Raw genomic sequence first — 21,783 nt, 5'->3', positions numbered from 1 at the left:
TCAAATAACAGATCATATGTAGGAATTGAAAAAAATAGAAACATTTCCTCTTACTGATAATTGAACACGTTGAATAGTGAGGTGAATGCAGATTTACTGGAATAAGCAGCTTCTTTAGAAATGCTACCCAACATATTAAAATGTTGATATTGTCTCTGCGCCCCATTGGCAATGACATTTTTTCACTTTAGGTATGTCTTTTATAAAGCTCAATGATGGTATATTCAGGGCTCAAAATTTCAAGGCCTGAGCTATTAGCAAGGCCTTAAGAGTTTTATGCCACAGATGCCCCACCCAACCCCTACCTTGCCCCACCCCCAATTCCACCCCTAAACACACCCTCGTAAATGACCTCATGAAATTACACTGTTAAATGTTTTATGCAGAATTAAATTACAAAAATAAATATTAACAACAACTTTAACAATATTAGCATTAAGCATATTTAATTGATTTGTCTGTGATGAATAAAATAAGGATAAAATATGATAGGCTACTATAGGCACTGTACACATCATTACTGCCTTGTTAAGTAAATATTTTAATGCTTTATTAAATATAGCATTAAAAAAAATAAAACCAATGAATGACACTTTCACCGATTTAGGATGCAGAGAGACTTACAGCGGAGCACAGCATTGGACAGGGGAGCAAGAGCTGCCAAAGTTAACTTTATCTATTAACAAGCTGGTGATTGTTTCCTAGGTGGTCAACGCAATCAATCACCAGCTTGTTAACAGGAAACTTTAACTTTAGCAGCTCCCGCCCAACTCCCCTCCCCGCCCCAGCCCTGCCCCCACCTCATCTAGTTCTTTTCCATCTTCCGCTGTATGCCAGGCCCTGTTAAGGAATGACTGGGGGTGAAGACTGGAAGGAGAATCGGCTCCCATTCAACCCCACCTACCGGCAGTGCCCACTCCCTCTTCGATGCGGATCCACACTCATCCTCACCTTATTTCCACTCGCCTATTGCGAGCAGGTGAGTAGAAATCTTGAGGGCTGGTATATTTAATTCAGTCATCTAACCATGTGCAGAAGAATTCCCATTTGTTTTTAAAGTCTTCTTACATAACTGTTTGTTTAAGGTGAAGACTGGTTGACTATTTTAAATGAAAATGTACTAATTTAAGAAATGATTCTCCAGATTTTTACTTATTATCTCCAGATTCTGATTTGTTGTGTCAAGGTTATACAATACTATCTTGGAATATGAATTATTATCTTAGAGCTCTGGTATATTTCTCTGAGATCTAAGATATCTAAACCTTTTGATTTATTAGCCCAGAGACGATAAATCTGAATTATGGTTTGTTCATTTAAAATGCCAACTTAGAGTATTGGGGGTAATTTAATGGTAGAGAAATAAAAAATGTATTCTCCAGTGAAGGGAAATTCTTATTTTTCATAAATATCAGAAACTGCCGGAATAATCAGAATGTGTAACTTGCAGAAGAAATTGACACTTTTGACAAATGAAAACCCAAACAACTAGCAAGATAAAATGTATACGTAAATCCTCTTAGACGTGAAGTTGCTAGTAATAAAATTACGCACAATGATTCTTTAGAAGTATTGCTAAACTAACTTGGACAAAGGATGTGATGAAAGTGTTATCACCTCATAGCCATCAGATGTTAACATCCTTCCTCTTCTTGTGGTTAAAATAAACATTGCAAATCTAAAGGCAGCACCAGGTATTCAGAAGCATAAGCTGTCTAGTATACCTGCTGTAGAAAATCTCACCTCTGCTTTGCCCACAACTCAATTCAAAAATACTAATAGCAGTGTTCAGGCCTGAGAAGTTCCATTTACACTCCAATAGGCATGCCCCATGTGAAAATGCTAGGGCCTGCTGAACGATGTTTGCTGAAGAAGGTCCTCTAAAGAAGTCACATGTATAGTGACGTAATACATAAGGCGGAGCCAGTGACATCATGCTATGGCTGGAAGTGAGCAGGCCCCAGATTGAGTGGTGATGCTCACAATCAATATAGATTTTAAGGGGATATACACATTATTTTATCACAGTGTGCATTAGCCAGTGAGTGTATTTGTATGGATAGTAGAGAATAAGATTATGCAGAAAGCATTTGTATGTATTTATTTTGAGTGGACTCTGGGGGAGCATTTTAACGGAAGGTTGAAGCCAATACCCGCTCAAGGGGAAAGAGGTGCTGAAAGGTGCAAAGTGAATATTGGGGATGAAGTGTCCCAGAGGAGAAAAGAGCATGCTTGCAACCCTCAAGTGGGGAAGCTGCATATTTGAACTATAGAATATTTATGAGGTGAGCGCATATAAGAGCACAAAGGATGAAGCACTTGGATGGCATCTTTGTTTACAGCACTGATCACTTTATTCTTTATCCACTTGTGGACCACCCACCGCCTTTTTACTGCAGCAGGGTGGCCCTGCTATGGCGGATCACGCACACATGATCCATAATTCCAAGGGAGGAACCCGCCGCCCTCTCTGTGCGGTTATTCGGTACAACACAAGCTGATCAGCAGGTCCTGGTCCGTGATTTCTGGCTGGGACCTGCTGATTGACTTAGCAAATCACAGTAGAGAACCCTGTGTTCACTACAGAGCCCTGTGTTTACTAACAAAGCAAAGCAGAGAGAAAAATAAGCCACATCTATCAGTTAAAAAAAAAAAAACACACCCTGTAAGACAAAGGCATAATGATCTAGTATGAATAGCATACTAGTTCATTATGAATAACTTACCTGAGATGGAAGCCCCCGAAGGGACCCTTGTTCTTCTCCTCTATCGCCGCCATCTATCTCGGAGTGACTTCCGGGTATCGCGGCTCCGGCGCTGTGACTGGCCGGAGCCGCGATGACATCACTCCCACGCATGCATGCTGGAGCCGCCACTAACGGCATAATCGCTGTTAGCATGCGCCGTTGACATCGATGCCAGTCTTTTGCAAATATCTCCTATACCGTGTAGGTTTAAGAGATATTTATTGCACCTACAGGTAAGCCTTAATCTAGGCTTACCTGTAGGTAAAAGTGGTCCCAGAGGGTTTACAACCACTTTAAAGCAGCACATAATACTCACATTACACTTTTTAGGCACACCGTGAAACCCCAAATTCTTAACCTCTTCCCAGCCAGTGTCGTTAGTACAGTGACAGTGTATGGTATTATCACTGAACACTGTATTAGCAACATTGGTGATGTCAGTGTCGGTTGGTCAGTTCCCACCCAGCTTCAGTTAGTGCCAGATTGCCTACTGCATTATCACAGTCCGACTATAAATCGCTGATTACCTTCAATACTAGTAGACAAAAATAAATAAAAATTACAGTATATATATATCATTATTTGTAGACGCTATAACTTTCGCACAAACCAATCAGTATACACTTGTTGGGATTTTTTTTACCAAAGACAGCAGAATACATTTTGGTCTAAATTTATGAATATGTTTGATTTTTTTATTTATTGGATATGTTTTATAACAGAAAGTGAAAAATATATATATTTTTCTTTTTCAAAATTGACATTTTTGTTACATTTATATAATAACAAATAAAAAACCCAGTGGCGATCAAATACCACCAAAAGAAAGATGTATTTGTGTGAAAAAATTTTTAAAAATGTCATATGCGCAGTGTTGCATGGCCGTGCAATTGCCAGTTAAAGTAGCATACATAGTGCCAAATAGCAAAAAACGTCCTAGTCCTATAGGGGGTAAAATCTTTCGGCGCTCAAATGTTTATTTTGATATAAATGGATTTACACTGAATTAACTTATTTTACATGCTGTTGTTAAGTCCTATTTATTTACTAAAGAGATGGATATTGAGAATGCAGCATGAAATGCAGATTTCAGATATATATTATATATATATTTTTCAGCACACTGGACAGTGTTTGTTTTTTTTCTTTCTCTTTTTTACTATTTATTCGCAATAAAAAGTCATTTTTCTAGATAATATTTCAGGTTTGATGTGGGAACACGCCAGTGCTAGCTAGCTGCTGAAATACTATACTGCTGCACATTTGTGGTGTGGTTTATGTAGGATTTATTAATGATGCATTCTTCTTATAAATGTTTCTTAAAAACCAACAGTTGTCCCTTGATAAAAACTACCAGGAAGACCACTGGTTAAGAAACGGTAAACTAGACAATTTTTTTGGTTGTCAGAACTTTCCCAATATACATCTCCTACTTCAACCAATCACTGACTGCTCAATGCTACACTGCTTTATACCATACTCATGTATGACATCAAGGCAGTGATATCCAGAGATTTATCTGCGGTAAGAGGATTTTGGCCCCTTCTTCTGCAGAAGGTAGCAGCAAAATATCTTAAGTAATCAATTAGGTGATCATTTTAATAATTCATTGCACAGAAGCAGAGATCAAATACCATAATAATACGAAATATATATGTACCTTGTCAAGGAAACAGAGCAAAAACAAATGCAATAAAAGAATACAGTAAGTGAGTCTTAAAGCATTTCAGAAACCACATTCTATGTGCTTAAGTATAAGTAGATCTTAAAACCCAGATGATATAATGCAACAAAAGATGTATTCGAATCAGCCTTTCTTAGTGCTTGTTTAGCCTTGTGGAGGGGGGTAAAAACATGCAGTGGAGCTGTGTTTTTACCACCTCCTCACTGTCTACCAAACACCCTTTAAGACACCAGGGATTGCTCTTCAGAGGGTTAACATGAGTGTAAACTATATTTTACATTGTTAATAAATACACATTAAAGGGAAAATATTTTTTTTAAGTTTTGTTAGAGTGGGAACGAAATGTAAAGGAATATTGCACTTTTATTGCTTCACTTTAAGCATTATTAAAATCACTGCTCCCGAAAAAATGGCGCATTTAAAACTTTTTTTGCATTGATACATGTCCCCTGGGGCAGGACCCGGGTCCCCAAACACTTTTTATGACAATAATCTGCATGGACTTTAATGGTGTTTTGGCGGCTTTCGAATTTGCCCCGAACACCGCATATTGTCCAGTGTTCTGCAGAACATCCGAACAACCAATCAAAACATTATTTTTTTCACTTTAAGTATTATGAAAATCACTGCTCCTGAAAAAACTGACATTTTTAAAACTTGTTTTTGCATTGATACATGTTCCCTGGGGCAGGGCCCAAGTCCCCAAACACTTTTTATGACAATAACTTGCATATAAGCCTTTAAAATTAGCACTTTTGATTATTCATGTTCGTGTCCCATAGACTTTAACAGTGTTTGTGTGTTCTGTCAAATTTTTTGCCTGTTCAGTATGTTCTGGTGCGAATCAACCCGGGGGTGTTCGGCCCATCCCTATTCATAGCAAACAATCAGATTCTAACTTCAACGTGCTCTATTAAGCTTTCACAAAAAAAAAACGGAAGCTGGTTCTTATGCAGAGCCAGATTTTACATTCTCCACTTTTAGTAAATCAACCCCACTGTACCCACTGAGGAGGAAATCCAAAATTTTAGAGTTGTCTCTGGACCAAGAACTGTGGGACAACCTGCCATTTGGGACACATGCTTGTATGACTGCACTCTACATGGGAATGTTGAGATTTAATTACATTTTTCTGTTGCATCATCAAGACAGGAATTGAAGGGAAATCACCCAAGGAGGACAAAGGCACCAAAAATAAACTGATGGGGGTTTTAACCCTTCACTACTCTATAAAAAAATGAAAAACATTGAATTTACTTTAAGACATATGTGTTTCATTTTCTTCACTGTATTGCTATACCAATGCAAACATAAACGTGTTATGATCAGGTTCCTAAAGCATGTTCTTGTCTACTATATTTTTACTATTGTTTTTATACAAACATATTGCATAAATATTAGGTCAATCATTTGTGCACTTATGCTTTCCTACTCCTTTCCCCAACAATTTAAAACAGGTAATACTTACAATTCCACTCCTCTATGATCTTCACTGTGGTGGTATGTAGGGGGAGCCTAGATGTTACCCCAAGTGAATTTGGATACAATAAAAATGCTGGCTTTGACAGTGTACTATTAATTCGTCTGTTGCCATTCCTCTATGGGCACATGAGCTTTATGATTCTGTCATGTAGGGGGGTCTACCAAAGTGAGTCATTGTTAACGTTGGATATACCCACCTTGGGAACACTGCCCATCAGAGGGTTCAGGTACACCAGATTCATCGTTATGGTCAATATCAGCAGAAGAAGCCTCCATGAGAAATATTTATAGGGATAGATATTCCTTTGAATAAAATAAGGTCTAGCCATTTGGGTTCCCCCTGATGTCTCCTTCTGATTCTCTGCCAACCACCCTGGTTTCTGAAATGGAGGTGCTCTACACATTGTAACTGCATGTAATTACGAGGGGTCTTCTTAATAAAAAGTTTCTGCACTTTTTATTATAAAAAATGTCTCCAGAAGAAGCAGACCTCAAAGTCTAGGAAACATGTTAAAAGTGTGGAGTGCCGCCAATATACAACTGGACCAAATTTTATCTTTTGACTTAAGGAGAAGTGGTATTCTCTGAGATAAATGTTAGAGAAACTATTTGATGGTCTGTGGTATGTGGGGGGAAGCGTGGTGTACAATATATAAAAACATCGGCAACTAGAAATATTATGCAACCTTGGTGTATTTTAAACTGGGCCATGATTTTTTTTTCAAATTTGTATGAATATAATTATTATGTTTATTAAATGTTGTCATCATCACTGTAGCGTGTAAAAAGTCCCTAAAATGTCTTTATATCTTGTGGTTTATACAATTTATGGGGCGTGGTGCACTAAAAGATTCATATAGCTGTTGTTGTTGTATATCTAATATACGTGCATATATAAGTGCAAAAAATGTTTGTTAATCCTGTAACTGCTCAGAAAAAGCACTGGCTGGCATAAAATCTGCAGGAACACCTGTACAGTACACTAAGCAGTATCTACACAACTACACATTTATTGACTGATTTATCCACAGCGTAATAAATATGTTTTCAATAGTCTCAAAGAAGTAAGAAAGATACATTGTTGCCCAGTAGGCAATAGAAGAAGCAATACTAAGTTAAAGCAATTTTAAAATGACTGAATTTTGGAAAAACAAATCAAACATCAGCATTTTGTTCCCATTTGTCCTGGTTCTCACAGAACATGATCAGCTGTTACCCAATTGCTCTTTTGTAAGTAATTACATTTTATCTCCATATCGGTGCTCAGAGCATTAAAGAAAGCCGTATTTGTCTTTGCATGTGAAACTCAATAACATATTTATTCTCATTTAGCGCGCACTTTATTTTATCCTGGTTGTTTTATTTGACTGCTTTTGATCAGCTGAACCCATACTTTTTGACCTTGTGTTTTTTTACACGCAGTTATTACATCCAGGGGCAGACTGACAACTCATGGGGCCCCTGGGCAATAGGAGATTATGGGACCCCCAGGCAATCAGAGATTATGGGGCCACACAGTATACACAAACACACACACACACAGTATAAAATCACACAGGTTACACATACATGTACACACAGTATACACAGATATGTTTCTATTGGCTGGAGGGGTACTGAAGGTACTGGAGAGGTGGGGCAGTTATAATCTCGGGCTTTTTAGACCAAAAGGATGTCGGCAAGGGACATTTCAGATGGCACATGTAAAAAAAACACTGATTTTTCCATACTGTCCCTGGTTTTACTGAGGCTAGCAACCCTGATGGGGCCCCCTAGTGGCCCGCGGCCCTCGGGCAGTGCCCAAGTTGCTGAATGGTCAGTCAGCCCCTGATTACGTTGCTTTCAAAGATTATAACCAAAATGTAATCTTATCTTAGAAATAGCTGCAAATATAACTGATAAATACTAAATCCATTACAGGACAATAGAATTTGATCATGACACCCTTTGAAGGTATCAAAATCTTGAGGCACCCCAGGTGGATTATATCTTGTTTTATTTTTCAGGACATATTAGGCCTTTAATTGGTAGTAAATATTAATGGATATCTCCTAATGTTTTTATTATCATAGAAAAACGGGTCCAAAATAGTAAACTTATATTTTTTTGTAAAACTTTTTTGTAAAAGCTGTATATTTTATGCCATTACTATGATCCAACCACCTGATGTGCATGAGGATACCACATATGTGTATGTTATTTGTTGTTTATACCTGTAGTAGGGCCAGGAAACAATGAAGCATGCCTTTTTTTCCTACTTAAACACATTGATGCTAACCTAAATCAAGCCCCAATCGAACTATTTTTTTTTTTCAACAGATCGTTCTTTTGTTTCCATAGACTTGCCCTGAGACCATGATCCATCAGCGACAGCTCAATCTCATTGTTGGGGTTGTGTGATTGAGCCATTACAAACACATGCCATATACACTCACCGGCCACTTTATTAGGTACACCTGTTCAAATGCTTGCTAACATAAATTGCTAATCAGCCAATCACATAGCAGCAACTCAATGCTTTATGATGGGCACAGTGGCTGCAATTGATGCCATAGCGGCAGTGTTTGGCACAGTGGCAGCATTTAATGGGCATGGTGGCCGTTGTTTGATGGGCACAGTGGCATTGTTTTATGGGCATGGTGGCCGTTATTTGATGGGCACAGTAGCATTGTTTTATGGGCACGGTGGCTGCAATTGATGGCACAGTGGCAGCGTTAGATGGGCACAGTGGCAGCGTTAGATGGGCACAGTGGCTGCAATTGATGATTTTTTTTTTAAATATGTTTGTACCCCTCAAAAAATTTGGAGCACCAGCTGCCACTGAGGCCGAGTGAGGCTGTGGCTGTATTTTTTATTACAGAGCACACAGCATTACAGCACATAGATAGCATTAGTGTATTTAACTGCTTGATGGGCTTATTTTGGGCTTGGCTGGTTCACGTGTATGTGTTTTGACGGCCCACATTTGCACAGGCACAGCAGCCTATTCATTTGAATGGTCTGCCATGCCTGCATTTCCTGCAAAAAAAATGTGCATGCATCATGTAATACGCTGTGCACACCTATGCCCATCAAGCAGTGAAATATAGCACGGTCTGTCCATTCTGCTTTTGCACCATGTGACTTGCCTGCAGTTCCTGCACCAGCAAACTTGCTCCATTTTTAGATGTTTAGACCACACTTTTAAAAACACTTGTGCGTTTGTGTGTGCAGGAACTGCAGGTAAGTCGCATGGTGCAAAAGCAGAATGGATTTCAAGGCCACTGCATTTTTAAAATGCTGCATGTACCTTTTTTTTTCTGCAGGAAACAAAGGCATGGCAGCTCATTTAAATGAATGGGCTGCTGTGCCTGTGCAAAAGTGGGCCACCAAAACATAAAACCAAAACAAAATATGTGATATGACAATGGGGAGCTATGATGTGTAAATGGGCACTATGATGTGAAAATGTCTGTAATGTAATGGGGCGCTATGATGTGAAGAGGCTGCAATGTAATGGAGTTCTGTGACATGAAAGGGAACCGAGGACACTGGGACTGCTGTGACGGGGGTCTGCAAAGGATTTTTTTTGATAATTCTATGTGTGTGTCTGTTTTTTGAGATGTTGGGGTGAAGAGCAAAATTGCATTGGGGGGAGGGGGGCAAAAAAAAAATGTTTGCCCAGGGCCCAAACCATATTAAAGATGGCCCTGACTGCATGACACAGCGGGAGATACCCGCTGTTTTGGTTATCAAACGTACAGCTGCAGATGGGCACAGTAAGGCTGCAAATTGGCACAATGAGGCTGCAGATGTGCACAATGAGGCTGCAGATGAGCACAATGAGGCTGCAGATGGGCATTGATGATACAAGTGGGCACAGTGAGGCTGCAGATGGGCACAGTGAGGCTGCATTGTTTACCCAGTAGCTGCTGCATTTCCCACCCTCAAGTCAATACGTTTTCCCAGTTTTTTGTGGTATAATTGCTAGGTGCCTCGGCTTATATTCGGGTCGGCTTATACTCGAGTATATACAGTAATTTGTAAAAAAAACTTTGCAATGCTTTGTACCAGAATCATAATTTTAGTGTCATTTTAAACAGGACAAATTACAAAATTACAAAATAAAATATGTACATTGTATGTGCAGTAACACTTTTTTTAAACTTACAAAAATGAAACTGCATGTTTTGTTTAGTTTTGCTGTGTTTTATTGTCTAAGGATTGCAAAAAAAAGAAGAAGATTGTCACAAGACAATTTAATGAAAAGAAAATCTTTTTTGTCACTAAAAAAAAATCAAAAAAAATCTATGTATATATAAAAAATATGAAAAATTAAAATATAAAAAAATATATGTATTACCTTGTATCTTTAGTAATCATAAAGCTATTGCTGAATAAACAGGTCCATAGCAGAAATATAAAAATTGCTCTGGTCTATAGGGGTGAACAGGTGTGAGAGGTGAAGTCGCTACAGATTGAAAATACAATGTAAGGTATTTACAATTATTATTCTTTTTTTTGCAGTTAAATTAATACAATAGCTGCAAATAATTCTCTCATACATCTGAAACCACTTAACTGAGCACTTCCTGGTAGAAAAACATTTGAAAACACATCATAAATTCTAACCAAATGGCATTAGTCAGAGACGACAACAGGATATATTTAGTTGTATAACTTTTTTTTTTTTGGTCACAGGTTGGTGAGTGTTTAAAATATCTGAAATGTAGTTTTTACATTATGACTATATGGAGTACTTACTTGCATTCACTGCTGCTCTTAAAAGACTTTTCTTTTTTGAATGTGCAGCACCTGTTATTCTGTTTAATTTATTCCTATGTACAAGTCAATATGCATACAGCATGGACCTACTTGCCAACAGTCCTGATTTTCCTGGGACAATCCAGATTTTGGGACCCTCGCCCCAATCGGAGCTCATCCCGATTAATTTCCCGGGATTTTGCCTTTGTCCTAGGAAAACCGGGAATGGCCAATGCTTGTTTACATCAGCATTTCCCCATTCTGCCTAGTGACACTGTCACTGATCACAGCTCCCTGTAATCGGGAGCGCTGATCAGTGATTCGTCACACACAGCCCCTCCCCCCACAGTTAGAATTACTCCCTAGGACACACTTAACCACTTAACCCCTGCAGCGCAACCTCCTGGTTAACCCCTTCACTGCCAGGCACATTTACACAGTAATCAGTGCATTCTTAATCGCACTGATCGCTGTATAAATGTGAATGGTCCCAAAATAGCGCCAAAAGTGTCCGATGCATCCGCCATAATGACGCAGTCACGATAATTTAGTTATTTTTTTAAATCGCTGATCACCACCATTACTAGTAAAAAAAAATATTAATAAAAAGGCCATAAAACTATCCCCTATTTTGTAGACACTAACTTTTGCGCAAACCAATCAATCAATAAGCACTTATTGTGATTTTTTTTACCAAAAATATGAAGAAGAATACGTATCAGCCTAAACTGAGGGAAAAAAACTATTTTTCTTTTTTTGGGGATATTTATTATAGCAAAAAGTAAAAAAGAATGCGTTTTTTTCAAAAACATTTTTTTGTTTATGGCACAAAAAATAAAAACCGTAGAGGTGATCAAATACCACCAAAAGACATCTCTATTTGTGGGGAAAAAAAGGACATCAATTTTGTTTGGGAGCCACATCCCACAACCGCGCAATTGTCAGTTAAAGCAACGCAGTGCCGAATCGCAAAAAGTGCTCTGGTCTTTGGTCAGCCAAATGCTCCGGGGCTGAAGTGGTTAAATTATCGGTGGATTATCGGTGGTGCATTCTTAAAGTCTAACTAAAGACAAAACTTTTTTTTTGTCTTGGACAGTGTGGAGATGGATTAGAACACCTATTAGGTTTTTATTGCTGTTTGTGCCCTCATTAGAGAGATTCACCTTCTCTACCTATCTTCCCTGTTTACCTAATTATCATTTAAAGTGAAAATAAAAGAAAATCCCACATTTTGGGTTGTCTCCAGAGAAAGTAATAGAGGGGAAATTTTCCAATGGGGACACTAATTCCAATGACCTAGGTGTCCCCATAAGGATTCCCTTAATTTGCAGGGATTTCTGCTCACTTCCTGTTTTGTCTGTGGGAGAGGAAGAGAAGGTAAATCTGCCCAATGGGTTATAACCCCCTATAACAGGAACAGGGGTGTTGCTTAGCAAAAACTCTTGTCTTTGGATTGCCCCTAGAGTTTTTTTGAGTCTGCTGTTTTTATTATTGTAATTTTTTTATTTACAATTTAAACGTATCAACTAATATCCATATACATTGCCAAGCAAGGGCTAAATAGGAATGGAAAACAGGCTCCAACTGTTTTTGAACTACGAGCACCAGCTTGCATGGACTTGGTGTTCCTCAACAGATGGACAGTTGGAGCTTGCAGTATTAGGTCATACATATGTTATTTATTCAGAAATCATACGGGAAATGTTCTTACGTGGACTGTTTTAGCCACTGCTAGCCTGCTCCAGTCTTTTAAAGCCTTACTCCGGGCAAAATAAACATTTTCCCATGCAGTGGGGCTGCGTCAACTGTTTGCTTTGCCTAGGGGTGAAGAGAAAGCTTTTACTCACCTGATCCTTCATTCCACCAGAAAACAGCGCTCCCCGTGGTCCAGCGATGGACTGTTCCTAGTCTATCGAGTCTGTGTGCTTGATGACGTCAGAAACAGTCCATAACTCAAGACCGCAGGTAGCGTGGTCAGAGGATTAGGTAAAGTAATCTCCTCTATCCTTTTCCCCTAGACAAAAACAGGCACAGCCCTAATGCATATGAATTTTTTTTTTGCCTGGAGTTGGGCTTTAATGGCCAGTTCATACCACAATTTCTGCATGCATGTTTTTGATGCATTTTCTATGCATTCCAGTGTGTTTTGTTCCCCCTCTTTTTTTCTCCCTCTCACTCGAGGACAATTAAGGACATGTGCATTCCGGTGCATTTTTGATGTGTTTTGCCACATTTTGCATGTGTTCCATACTGAAAAAAGCAACATATTCTACTTTTATTGACTGCACTGGAACTCTCTGCACTGGTGTGAACTAGGGCCACTGGAATCCATGGTAAACACTGTCCATGCATTTTTAATGCAGAATAAACCAGCCCTTAGTGTAGAATGCAGGGAGAAGGTAGGGTGCTGGGCACATTCCTGATCCTAAGGCTGGATTCACACCTATGCAGTTTTAGTGCTTTTTGCATTTTGCAGATTTTCACTACAGTCTATTTAACATGGTTTCCTATGGAACACGTTCTGTAGTGTGAATCTGCAAAGTGCAAAAAGCACAAAAAATGCATAGGTGTGAATCAAGCCTTAGTCAGCATTAACACTGAAAAGGTTAATCTGACAATCTTCTGTGCCTTAACCGCATGCCGACCAGCCACCGCAGTTGTACTGCGGCAGCATGGCTGGGCTGTGCAAATCGCCGTTATGCTACGTCGGTAGCATAAACGGCCACTAGGGGCCGCCGGAGGCGCACGCGTGTGTCCCCCCCTCTCACTACCCGAGCCTCCTGCGATCGCTCGGGGCACACCGAGAACCGGGAGTTGTGTGTGTAAACACACAGTTTCCAGTTCTCTGAGCAGTGAACTGACAGATCATAAGTTCATACAGAGTATGAACAGCGACCTGTTAGTTTCCCTGCACAGTCCCATCCCCTCTTCAGTTACAATACTTCCTAGGATACATATTAACCCCTTCACTGCCAGTGCCATTTTTACAGTAATCAATGCAATTTTAATCGCACTGATTGCTGTATTAATGCCAATGGTCCCAAAAATTTGTCAAAATTGTCTGACGTTTCCGTCATAATGTTGCAGTCATGATAAAAATCTCTGATCGTACTAGTAAAAAAAAAAAATATTAATAAAAAATAGCATAAAACCATCCCCTATTTTGTAGACGCTATAATTTTTGCGTAAACCAATCAATATCCACTTATTGCGATTTTTTTTAACAAAAAATATATAGAAGAATACGTATCAGCCTAAACTGAGGAAAAAAAATGTTTTTTATATATTTTTGGGGGATATTTACTATAGCAAAAAGTTAAAAATAATGTGTTTTTTTTTCAAAATTTACGCTATTTTTTTGTTTATAACGCAAAAAATAAAAACCGCAGAGGTGATCAAATACCACCAAAAGATAGCTCTATTTGTGAGGAAAAAAAGGACGTCAATTTTCTTTGGGAGCCACGTCTCGCGACCGCGCTATTGTCAGTTAAAGGCGACACAGTACCGAATCGCAAAAAGTGGTCTGGTCTTTGGCTAGCCAAATGGCCCGGGCTGAAGTGGTTAAAGACCAATACTGGAACCTCCCCTGTGGGAACATGTGGTATTGGAGAGTGGACCTGGATTTCTGTGTAAGGAGTGCTCTTTACCTCAGCTTGTCATGGTATATAAAATGCAGAAAGGAAGAGCAAGCTGAGAAATATGAAGAACATGCTGGCCCTGCAAGGTCCGTTACAGCTGCACTGTGACTGTAAGACCTCATGCACATTATACATTCTTGAGCCTTACGTGCACCCGGCGAAGTGGCTGTTCATTACAAGTGATTGGCTGTATACAGGTAACTGCTTGTAAGTTCTGATGGCTTTTGCTTCAGCATTTACCTGTGCAGCGTATTTCCCCTGAATGCACCACTTCTGCCTTTGGAGAAATTGGCACATGCACAGGTACCGTAATTGCCAATGCAGGAGCCTACCAGGAAAGCACGGGACTTTTTATGTTTCAAGACTCAGGAGTGTGTAAATATCTATGTGTGTAAACTTTTGACAGTTATCTATAATAGTTCTAATGCTTAACAGTGATCCCATATTACATATTATATATAATATATATTATTTGTTATAACACCTTTTGTGGCCTTATAAGCTAATGGTTGGCTGTGTTCTCAATTTTCACATAAAAAAGTTACACTCCTGAATGATTTCAGCCAGATGTCTCAGCATAAACACCGGTTAAGGTTTTTAACCCTTTGAGGTAGGAACGATGTAACACTGTACACTGTTTTTACAATGTTCCAATATGTCTGATACAGATTTGATCCTTTTTATTGGGATTTTAGTCTTCCTCTGTGTATGTGCCTGCTCGATGTATCTTTGTTGCTACCCTTGCACTTCTGAACTTTCTTCAGAGTCAGATTTGCCTCTCCCTTTTTACGATGTCAGCAGCATTCCATTCTTTAATGCATACCATTTCTATTCTTATAGTGGAACTAAGAGAACATGGCATACAGTTTATGATGCTGTCTCTCACTAGAATTGACTCCTCTGCTTTACTTTTCCTGAGTTCCTCATAATAGGTGTACGGTCAAGATCAACAGGTAATAAAAGTATGTCACAAAGCGGACTTAGAAAATAAACATTTCTGTGTTGATTCTAGCGAGAAACTGCATCATATGCCTTTATGAATTTGCCTTTAGTTACACTTTAAAGTGGTTGTGAACATGCTATGTTATAGATACTTTCTACTACAGTAATAACGATGCTCGCACCATAACAGCCTTTGCTTAATTTCAGAAATGATCTTTCTTATCGTTTTTAAAAGGTTAAAAAGTTCTGTCATATGACCATGCATCTCTTCTGCTTGATAGTGGGGGGTGGGTTACAGGGCACTGTGCAAACACGCAATGTGCACGTGTTCCATAGTCTGATAGGCCTGAGGCAAGATACAGGCTGTACTTGAGCAGGGGGTGTGTTCTAGAGACAGGCTGTGATTAGAAGGGGGTGTGTGCCAGAGGCAGGCTGTGATTAGAAGAGGGTGTGTGCCAGAGGCAGGCTGTGATTAGAAGGGGGTGTGTGCCAGAGACAGGCTGTGATTGGAAGGGGGTATGTGTCAAAGGCAGGATGTTTATAGTTGGTGGTGTGGTGGCTGAACACAATACCTAATATAGGCGTGCTGTGTGTCTACACAGTGTCCTGTACCTCTGAATAGGCAGCCAAAGAATGAAAACTGACCACACAAGAAGAGATCAACTTCTGTGCTTTATGTGGTCAGTTAAGAACAAGGTGACTGGAAGGATCTACCAGATGGAAGACGTACATAAAAATGATAGGGACAATGATTATAAAATTCTCATATGTAATCCCACACACAAAGAAAACAAAAAGTTATGTTAACATATGCTTTAATTCTCTGTTCTTCTCTAGCAAGCTGAAATGCATACCGTGTTTTACTAAAAGCACCTGAGAGCATTCTGAATTTAAGGCTTCTGTACCTGAGACTAATGTACATTAACTCTAATTATTCTTACACTGTCGAAAGAGCCTTTAATCACTTTAGACCTGCACTGTAGCCGAAAGATGGGTACAGCACAGCTTTGTTGTTCTGGGAGGGCATCCAAAATCCAGCATACTCTGTGATCACTGTGTCCAATCACAGTGGCCCTTTATCATGTGATCAGCTGTTTCCAAGCACAGATGATCACCATGTAATCAGACTTGGCAGTTATCAGCAGTACTTTCCTCACCTGCTGTCACAGCATGAGGAAAGCAGAGCCGATAACCGGCCAGTGTCACAGGTGACATGTACATAGATTATCAGAGCACCGATCATCAGTGTCCTATTTATCAGTGCAGCCCCATCAGTGCCAATCAATGTCCATCAGTGCTGCATATCACTGTTCACCGGTGCTGCCATTCAGTGCCTTCTATCAGTGCCCATAAGTGCTGCCTATCAGTGTCGCTTTATCAATACCACCTATTAGTGCCCATCAGTTCTGCCTATCAGTGCCAATCAGTGCCACAAATCAGTGCCACCTCATCAGTGTCCATCAGTGCATCCTTCTCAGTGCACATCAGGAGAAAGGAGAAATATTAGTCATTTGCTAAATTTTATACCAGAAATAAAAAAAAGTTGTTTTATTTTCAAAACTTTCAGTCTTTTTTTGTTTGTTTAGCAAAAAATAAAAACCTCAGTGGTGATTAAATATCACCAAAAGAAAGCTCTGTTTGTGTGAAAAAAAAGATAAAAATTGAATTTGGGTACAGTGCTGCATAACCGTGCAATTATCCTTCAAAGTACGACAGCGCTAAAATCTGAAAATTGGCCTGAGCTCAATAGGTAAGTGTTTAAAGCAGAACTCAAGGCAAACAGCTAAATACAGTTGAAATACATTTGTGGGAGCCATTTTACCTGCCTAAACATCTGTATTTATGTTCATTTAGTCCTAAAATTTACACAGCCCTGTCACACAGCACAGTCTACCAGGGTAGAGGACCTGGTCTTTCTCTGTGACAGTTTCACTTTTACTTACAGTTCAGCTAAAAACCCTGTGACTGCACAATGAAAGGAGAAGTAGCAGAGTGATGAGCTCATGTTTATGTCACTCTGCTTTCTCCTCCTATTAGCAAACAGTAAAACCTTGGATTGCAAGCATAATTCTTTCCAGAAGCATGCTTGTAATCCAAAGCACTCTTATATCAAAGCGAATTTCCCCATAAGAAATAATGGAAACTCAGATGATTTGTTCCACAACCATTTATTCATAGGTCCTTCAGTTTTTAGTCCATATAAAAAGATTATAGTAATGTGACCAGGTTGTGTAACCAAAAAATGTCCATCCACAGATGGAAGCCTCCACAAGGGGATTAGAAGCAAAATCGAGCAGGAGGTACAGAGTATAAAAGAAGAGAGGCGCCTCTAAGTGTAGCAATATGGTTACATTTAATGAAGGTGCAACATTTAGCAACTCTCATGGTTGATAATTAAAAGAGGCACATCTAAGTATGCAAGTATCCGAGGTAAAGCTGTCCACATAGACCGCACCACCAGCTCTCACTGCTGTCAGTCTGCAATCATGACCAGGAAGACTACCCTGCTGTAGAGCAATCTGAAAGCGAGGCTTAAAGCGTTCATGAAGCGAAGAGTAGAAGGGACAACATCAATGGTGGTGCGGAGGATCGTCTATGTGAACAGCTTTACCCCAGATGCTTACATACTTAGATGTGCCTGTTTTAAGCATCAACCATGTAAGTTGCTAAATGTACCTTCATTAAATGCAACCATATTGCTACACTTAGAGGTGCCTCTCTTCTCTTTTATACTCAGTTAGGACTTGACGCTACTTGTATATCAAGACATCGCTTGTATATCAAGTCAACATTTATTAAAACATATTGCTTGTCTTGCAAAACGTTCTCAAACCAAGGTTTTGCTGTACTAGCAAAGCAGTACTAAAAAATATCACTCAAACTTGAGGAATTTCATTATATGTCTCTGTAACTAATGAACTACTCTGGTTTATTGCATATTTTCCCAAAATGTGGAATGGATTCTAATGTGTATCATTATATAATGGATTATAACTACACTAATTAGAAGAAAAAAAAAGTAATAACATCACAGCTCTTTAGCAGATGTAATCACTGTAACTGATAGTATATTTCCAAATGTTATCCCTGAATGAGCAAATGTCCCCTTTGGATCAATCCAATAGATTGAAAGCAGAGCACAATTACTTTCTTTCTCTCTTAGTGCAAATCATTCACAGATTTTTCAGCATACTGGAAAATCCTTGTAAACATTAACATGTTTCTGCCATTCAATGCACTTGTTATTGCCCCCTAAGCAGGGGCGGACTGACAACTCCTGGGGCCCCCGGGCAATAGCAGATTATGGGGCCCCTGGGCAATATGAGATTATGGGGCCCCCAGGCAATATGAGATTATGGGGCCCCCAGGCAATAGATTATGGGGCCACACAGTATACACACACACACACATACAGTATACACACACAGACACACAATACACACACACAATGAAAAGGTACTGGAGAGGCGGGGCAAATACAAAGAATTACCGCTCTAAGGTAATGACTTCTCCCAAAACAGCTGTCTCCACAATCCCACAGGGTGCTGGCTCTGTTTGCAACAGGAACTGAAGTAAAAAAGATGTAGCTGGATAGCCGCACTCCAAATTGTTCAACTTTTTCTTTCAAAAATGTAATTAAAATCATAGCATCTAGGCTGGCAAACAGACTAACTGCACAGCCGCTGACATGTTTCACACCGAACATGGTGCTTAGTCATAGCTATAGATTTTAATTACATTTTTGAAATAAAGTTGAACAATTTGGAGTGCGGCTATCCAGCTACATCTTTTTTACTGGAGAGGCGGGGCAGCTATAATCTTGGGATTTTTCAGAAAACACAGATTTTTACATACTGTCCCTGGTTTTATTGAGGCTGGCAACCCTGATGGGGCCCCTTAGTGCCATGGGGCCCTCAGGCAGTGCCCTAGTGCCCGAATGGTCAGTCCGCCCCTGCCCCTAATTGTACTATTTAAAGGGGTTGTAAAGGTTAATGTTTTTTTCACCTTAATGCATTCTATGCATTAAGGTGAAAAAACATCTGACAGTGCCAGCGCCCCAGCCCCCCCCCCGTTTTACTTACCTCACCCCTCGAAAGTCCCACGTTCGTCCCCCGACGTCCTTTCCACCATTCAGCCTGGCCGCTGATTGGCTGGAGTGGATGGATGGAAAGCAGCACAGCCATTGGCTCGCGCTGCTGTCAATCACATCCACTGACGCGAGCGGCTATAGCTTACGTGAGAAGTACCTGAGGAGGAAGCCGAGACAGCTGCCGAGGGACCCCAGAAGACCAGGTTCGGGGCCACTCTGTGCAAAACGAGCTGCACAGTGGAGGTAAGTATAACATGTTTGTTATTTAAAAAAAAAATAATAATCACTTTACAATCCCTTTAATGACTACGGTCTTACTAGAGTGCCAGTTCAGGGCTACTGGATGAGGTAGGAACAGTCAATGTATAGTCAGCCCTACTTTGTATAAATATTAAAGTATGAAGACAAACATAGATATATAAATAAATGTAATGGCAATGTAAGGAAAACACTTCCTATATATATTTGAATATGAAATGTGTTTCATTTTGCACAAACAATGTATGAAGTCTGCTTTTACCAAAACACATATTGTATTTACCTGTCACCGGTTAAAGGCATAATCATCTTTGCTTGAGTCGAGAATACAATGAAGGACACTCGCAGTCTTGGACTGGAAAGAGAAAATAATTCATAAAGATCATTAATCAATACAATCAGCATTTGGTAGAATACATCCTAAAGCTATAACCAGTAGTGATAATGGCACCAAAAGCCACAAACAAATCTTTCATCCATACTCTTCCTAGATTTATATGCAAACTTATAAGTCGTTATCCTTACTTTGTTTATGAATATTCTCATGAAAAAGAAGGAGAAGAAGAAAAATTAAACAGTAAACAAGGCAAAGCTTAAGGGAAGTAAAATTGAGTAAAATAAAAACCAACAAAAAAACAAAAAATTCATAAGAGGTGCAGCCTTCAATGTAAACAGACGGTCAATGCAATTAGTAGATGTAGAGATATGCATGTCAATTTTTTTTTTACAAATAAACACTTTAGAAAAGTGGTTTTGAACCTGGAAAATCAAATGCAAACAGAACATTAAATCTAATAAATAGAAAGAGCACACATCATTTGTGTATAGTATGGCATGTAGAAGAACAGCCTGTCATCTGTAACCTCCCCGCTCTATTGATTAAAAAAAAACCCTGACACCATGAAAAAAATGGTGACGCCACTCCTCATCTCCTTTGATTGACAGCCTGTGTAATAAGACAGATGCACGAGCCTGTCTGAATGGGGCGTGTTTGCTGCTCTGTACCTCGCTGTGCCTGAAATCGGAGCCAACAGAGTTTACTTTCCTCCCTCCTCTCCTCAAGATCTATCCAGGTACAAAGAACATTGAAATTAATGCACACTGAGAGATAGACAGAAAGACACAGAGAGAGAAAAAGTGAATTTAATGAGCCCCTGTGTATTATTATTATACAGGATTTATAGGGCGCTAACAGTTTGCACAGTGCTTTACAACATGATTGCAAACAGTACAGTTACAATACAATTCAATACAGGAGGAATCAGAGGGCCCTGCTCCTTATCGCATACAATCTAGAAGGGAGGGTCAAGTGATGAGAAAGGTTTTCAGGGATCGTCTAAAAGCAAACAGAGTAGGAGACAGATTAGGGTAGGGAGTTCCATAGGATAGGAGAGGCTCGGAAAAGTCCTGGAGGCGAGCATAGGAGGAAGTGATGAGGGACCTAGAGAGCAGGAAGTCTTAGGGGGAACAAAGAGAACAAGTAGGTTTCGTATTTTGAGACTAGGTTAGTGATGTAGGCGTGGATGGACTACCATTCTTACGTAGACAATCTTATATCTAATTCCTGCTCTCAAGCAGGAATTCCCCTAAATTGGAAGGAAAATCTCGAAACAAAGGACAAATGCATAGCGTGCATAAAGACTTAAAGAGCATAAAGAGAGGGGGTAAGGGCCCCAGACCACACGGTAGCTGCAGTGGGAACGTCTAGGAATTTCTTTAGTTAGACAATCTCTCCAAAAGGGAAATTTCATGTTTTGGAGAGCAAAGTAAGTGCTCTGTAGCTTAAAAACTTGCCAAATAAATATAAGGAGATTTCCAAGCTCAAACTTACCAACCAGCCAGCGAGCAACTGAATTGACCTGTCTAACAATATGTGCTAAGAACAGGGGTTTAGTTGCACACATTTGCAAATACATGCGTAAGCTGCATGCACCACCAAGGCACCCTGTTTTCTGCAGTCCCTAACTACTGAAAGTCTCTATCTTGGAAGCACATGCTTTTATAATGGATATGTAGGGGACAGGTGAGCCTGAAAGGAGCCATCCCTCCTTAAAGGTATGGGTCACACTGAACACCCAGCACATAGCACCATGGCAGCCAGCGTGCCAGTGCATTGCATGACCAATATAGTCAAGTTATAAAAAAGTGGTGACTGCCCCCACCTGTAACTGGTCTTTGTAGCAAGGAGCACTGTAAGGG

At 39.7% G+C, this 21,783-nt stretch overlaps 1 protein-coding gene across 2 annotated transcripts in view; it reads right to left on the bottom strand.

Annotated features, from left to right (window-relative positions):
• Positions 1-21,783, bottom strand: part of ANTXR2 (ANTXR cell adhesion molecule 2) — a 301,029-nt gene that overhangs the window by 224,456 nt on the left and 54,790 nt on the right. For both annotated transcript variants that reach the window (XM_077476177.1, XM_077476176.1), the window contains exon 4: positions 19,868-19,939. In XM_077476177.1, the coding sequence (XP_077332303.1) occupies positions 19,868-19,939 (72 nt within the window). The remainder of the gene's footprint in view (positions 1-19,867; positions 19,940-21,783) is intronic.

This window comes from Lithobates pipiens, unplaced genomic scaffold (assembly GCF_037356315.1).
Source record: "Lithobates pipiens isolate NorthernLeopardFrog02 unplaced genomic scaffold, aLitPip1_a1.2 Scaffold_13, whole genome shotgun sequence".
Classification (NCBI taxonomy): domain Eukaryota; kingdom Metazoa; phylum Chordata; class Amphibia; order Anura; family Ranidae; genus Lithobates; species Lithobates pipiens.
The sequence above is the reverse complement of the archived record's forward strand: the minus strand, read 5'-3'. Positions and strand labels throughout refer to the sequence as shown.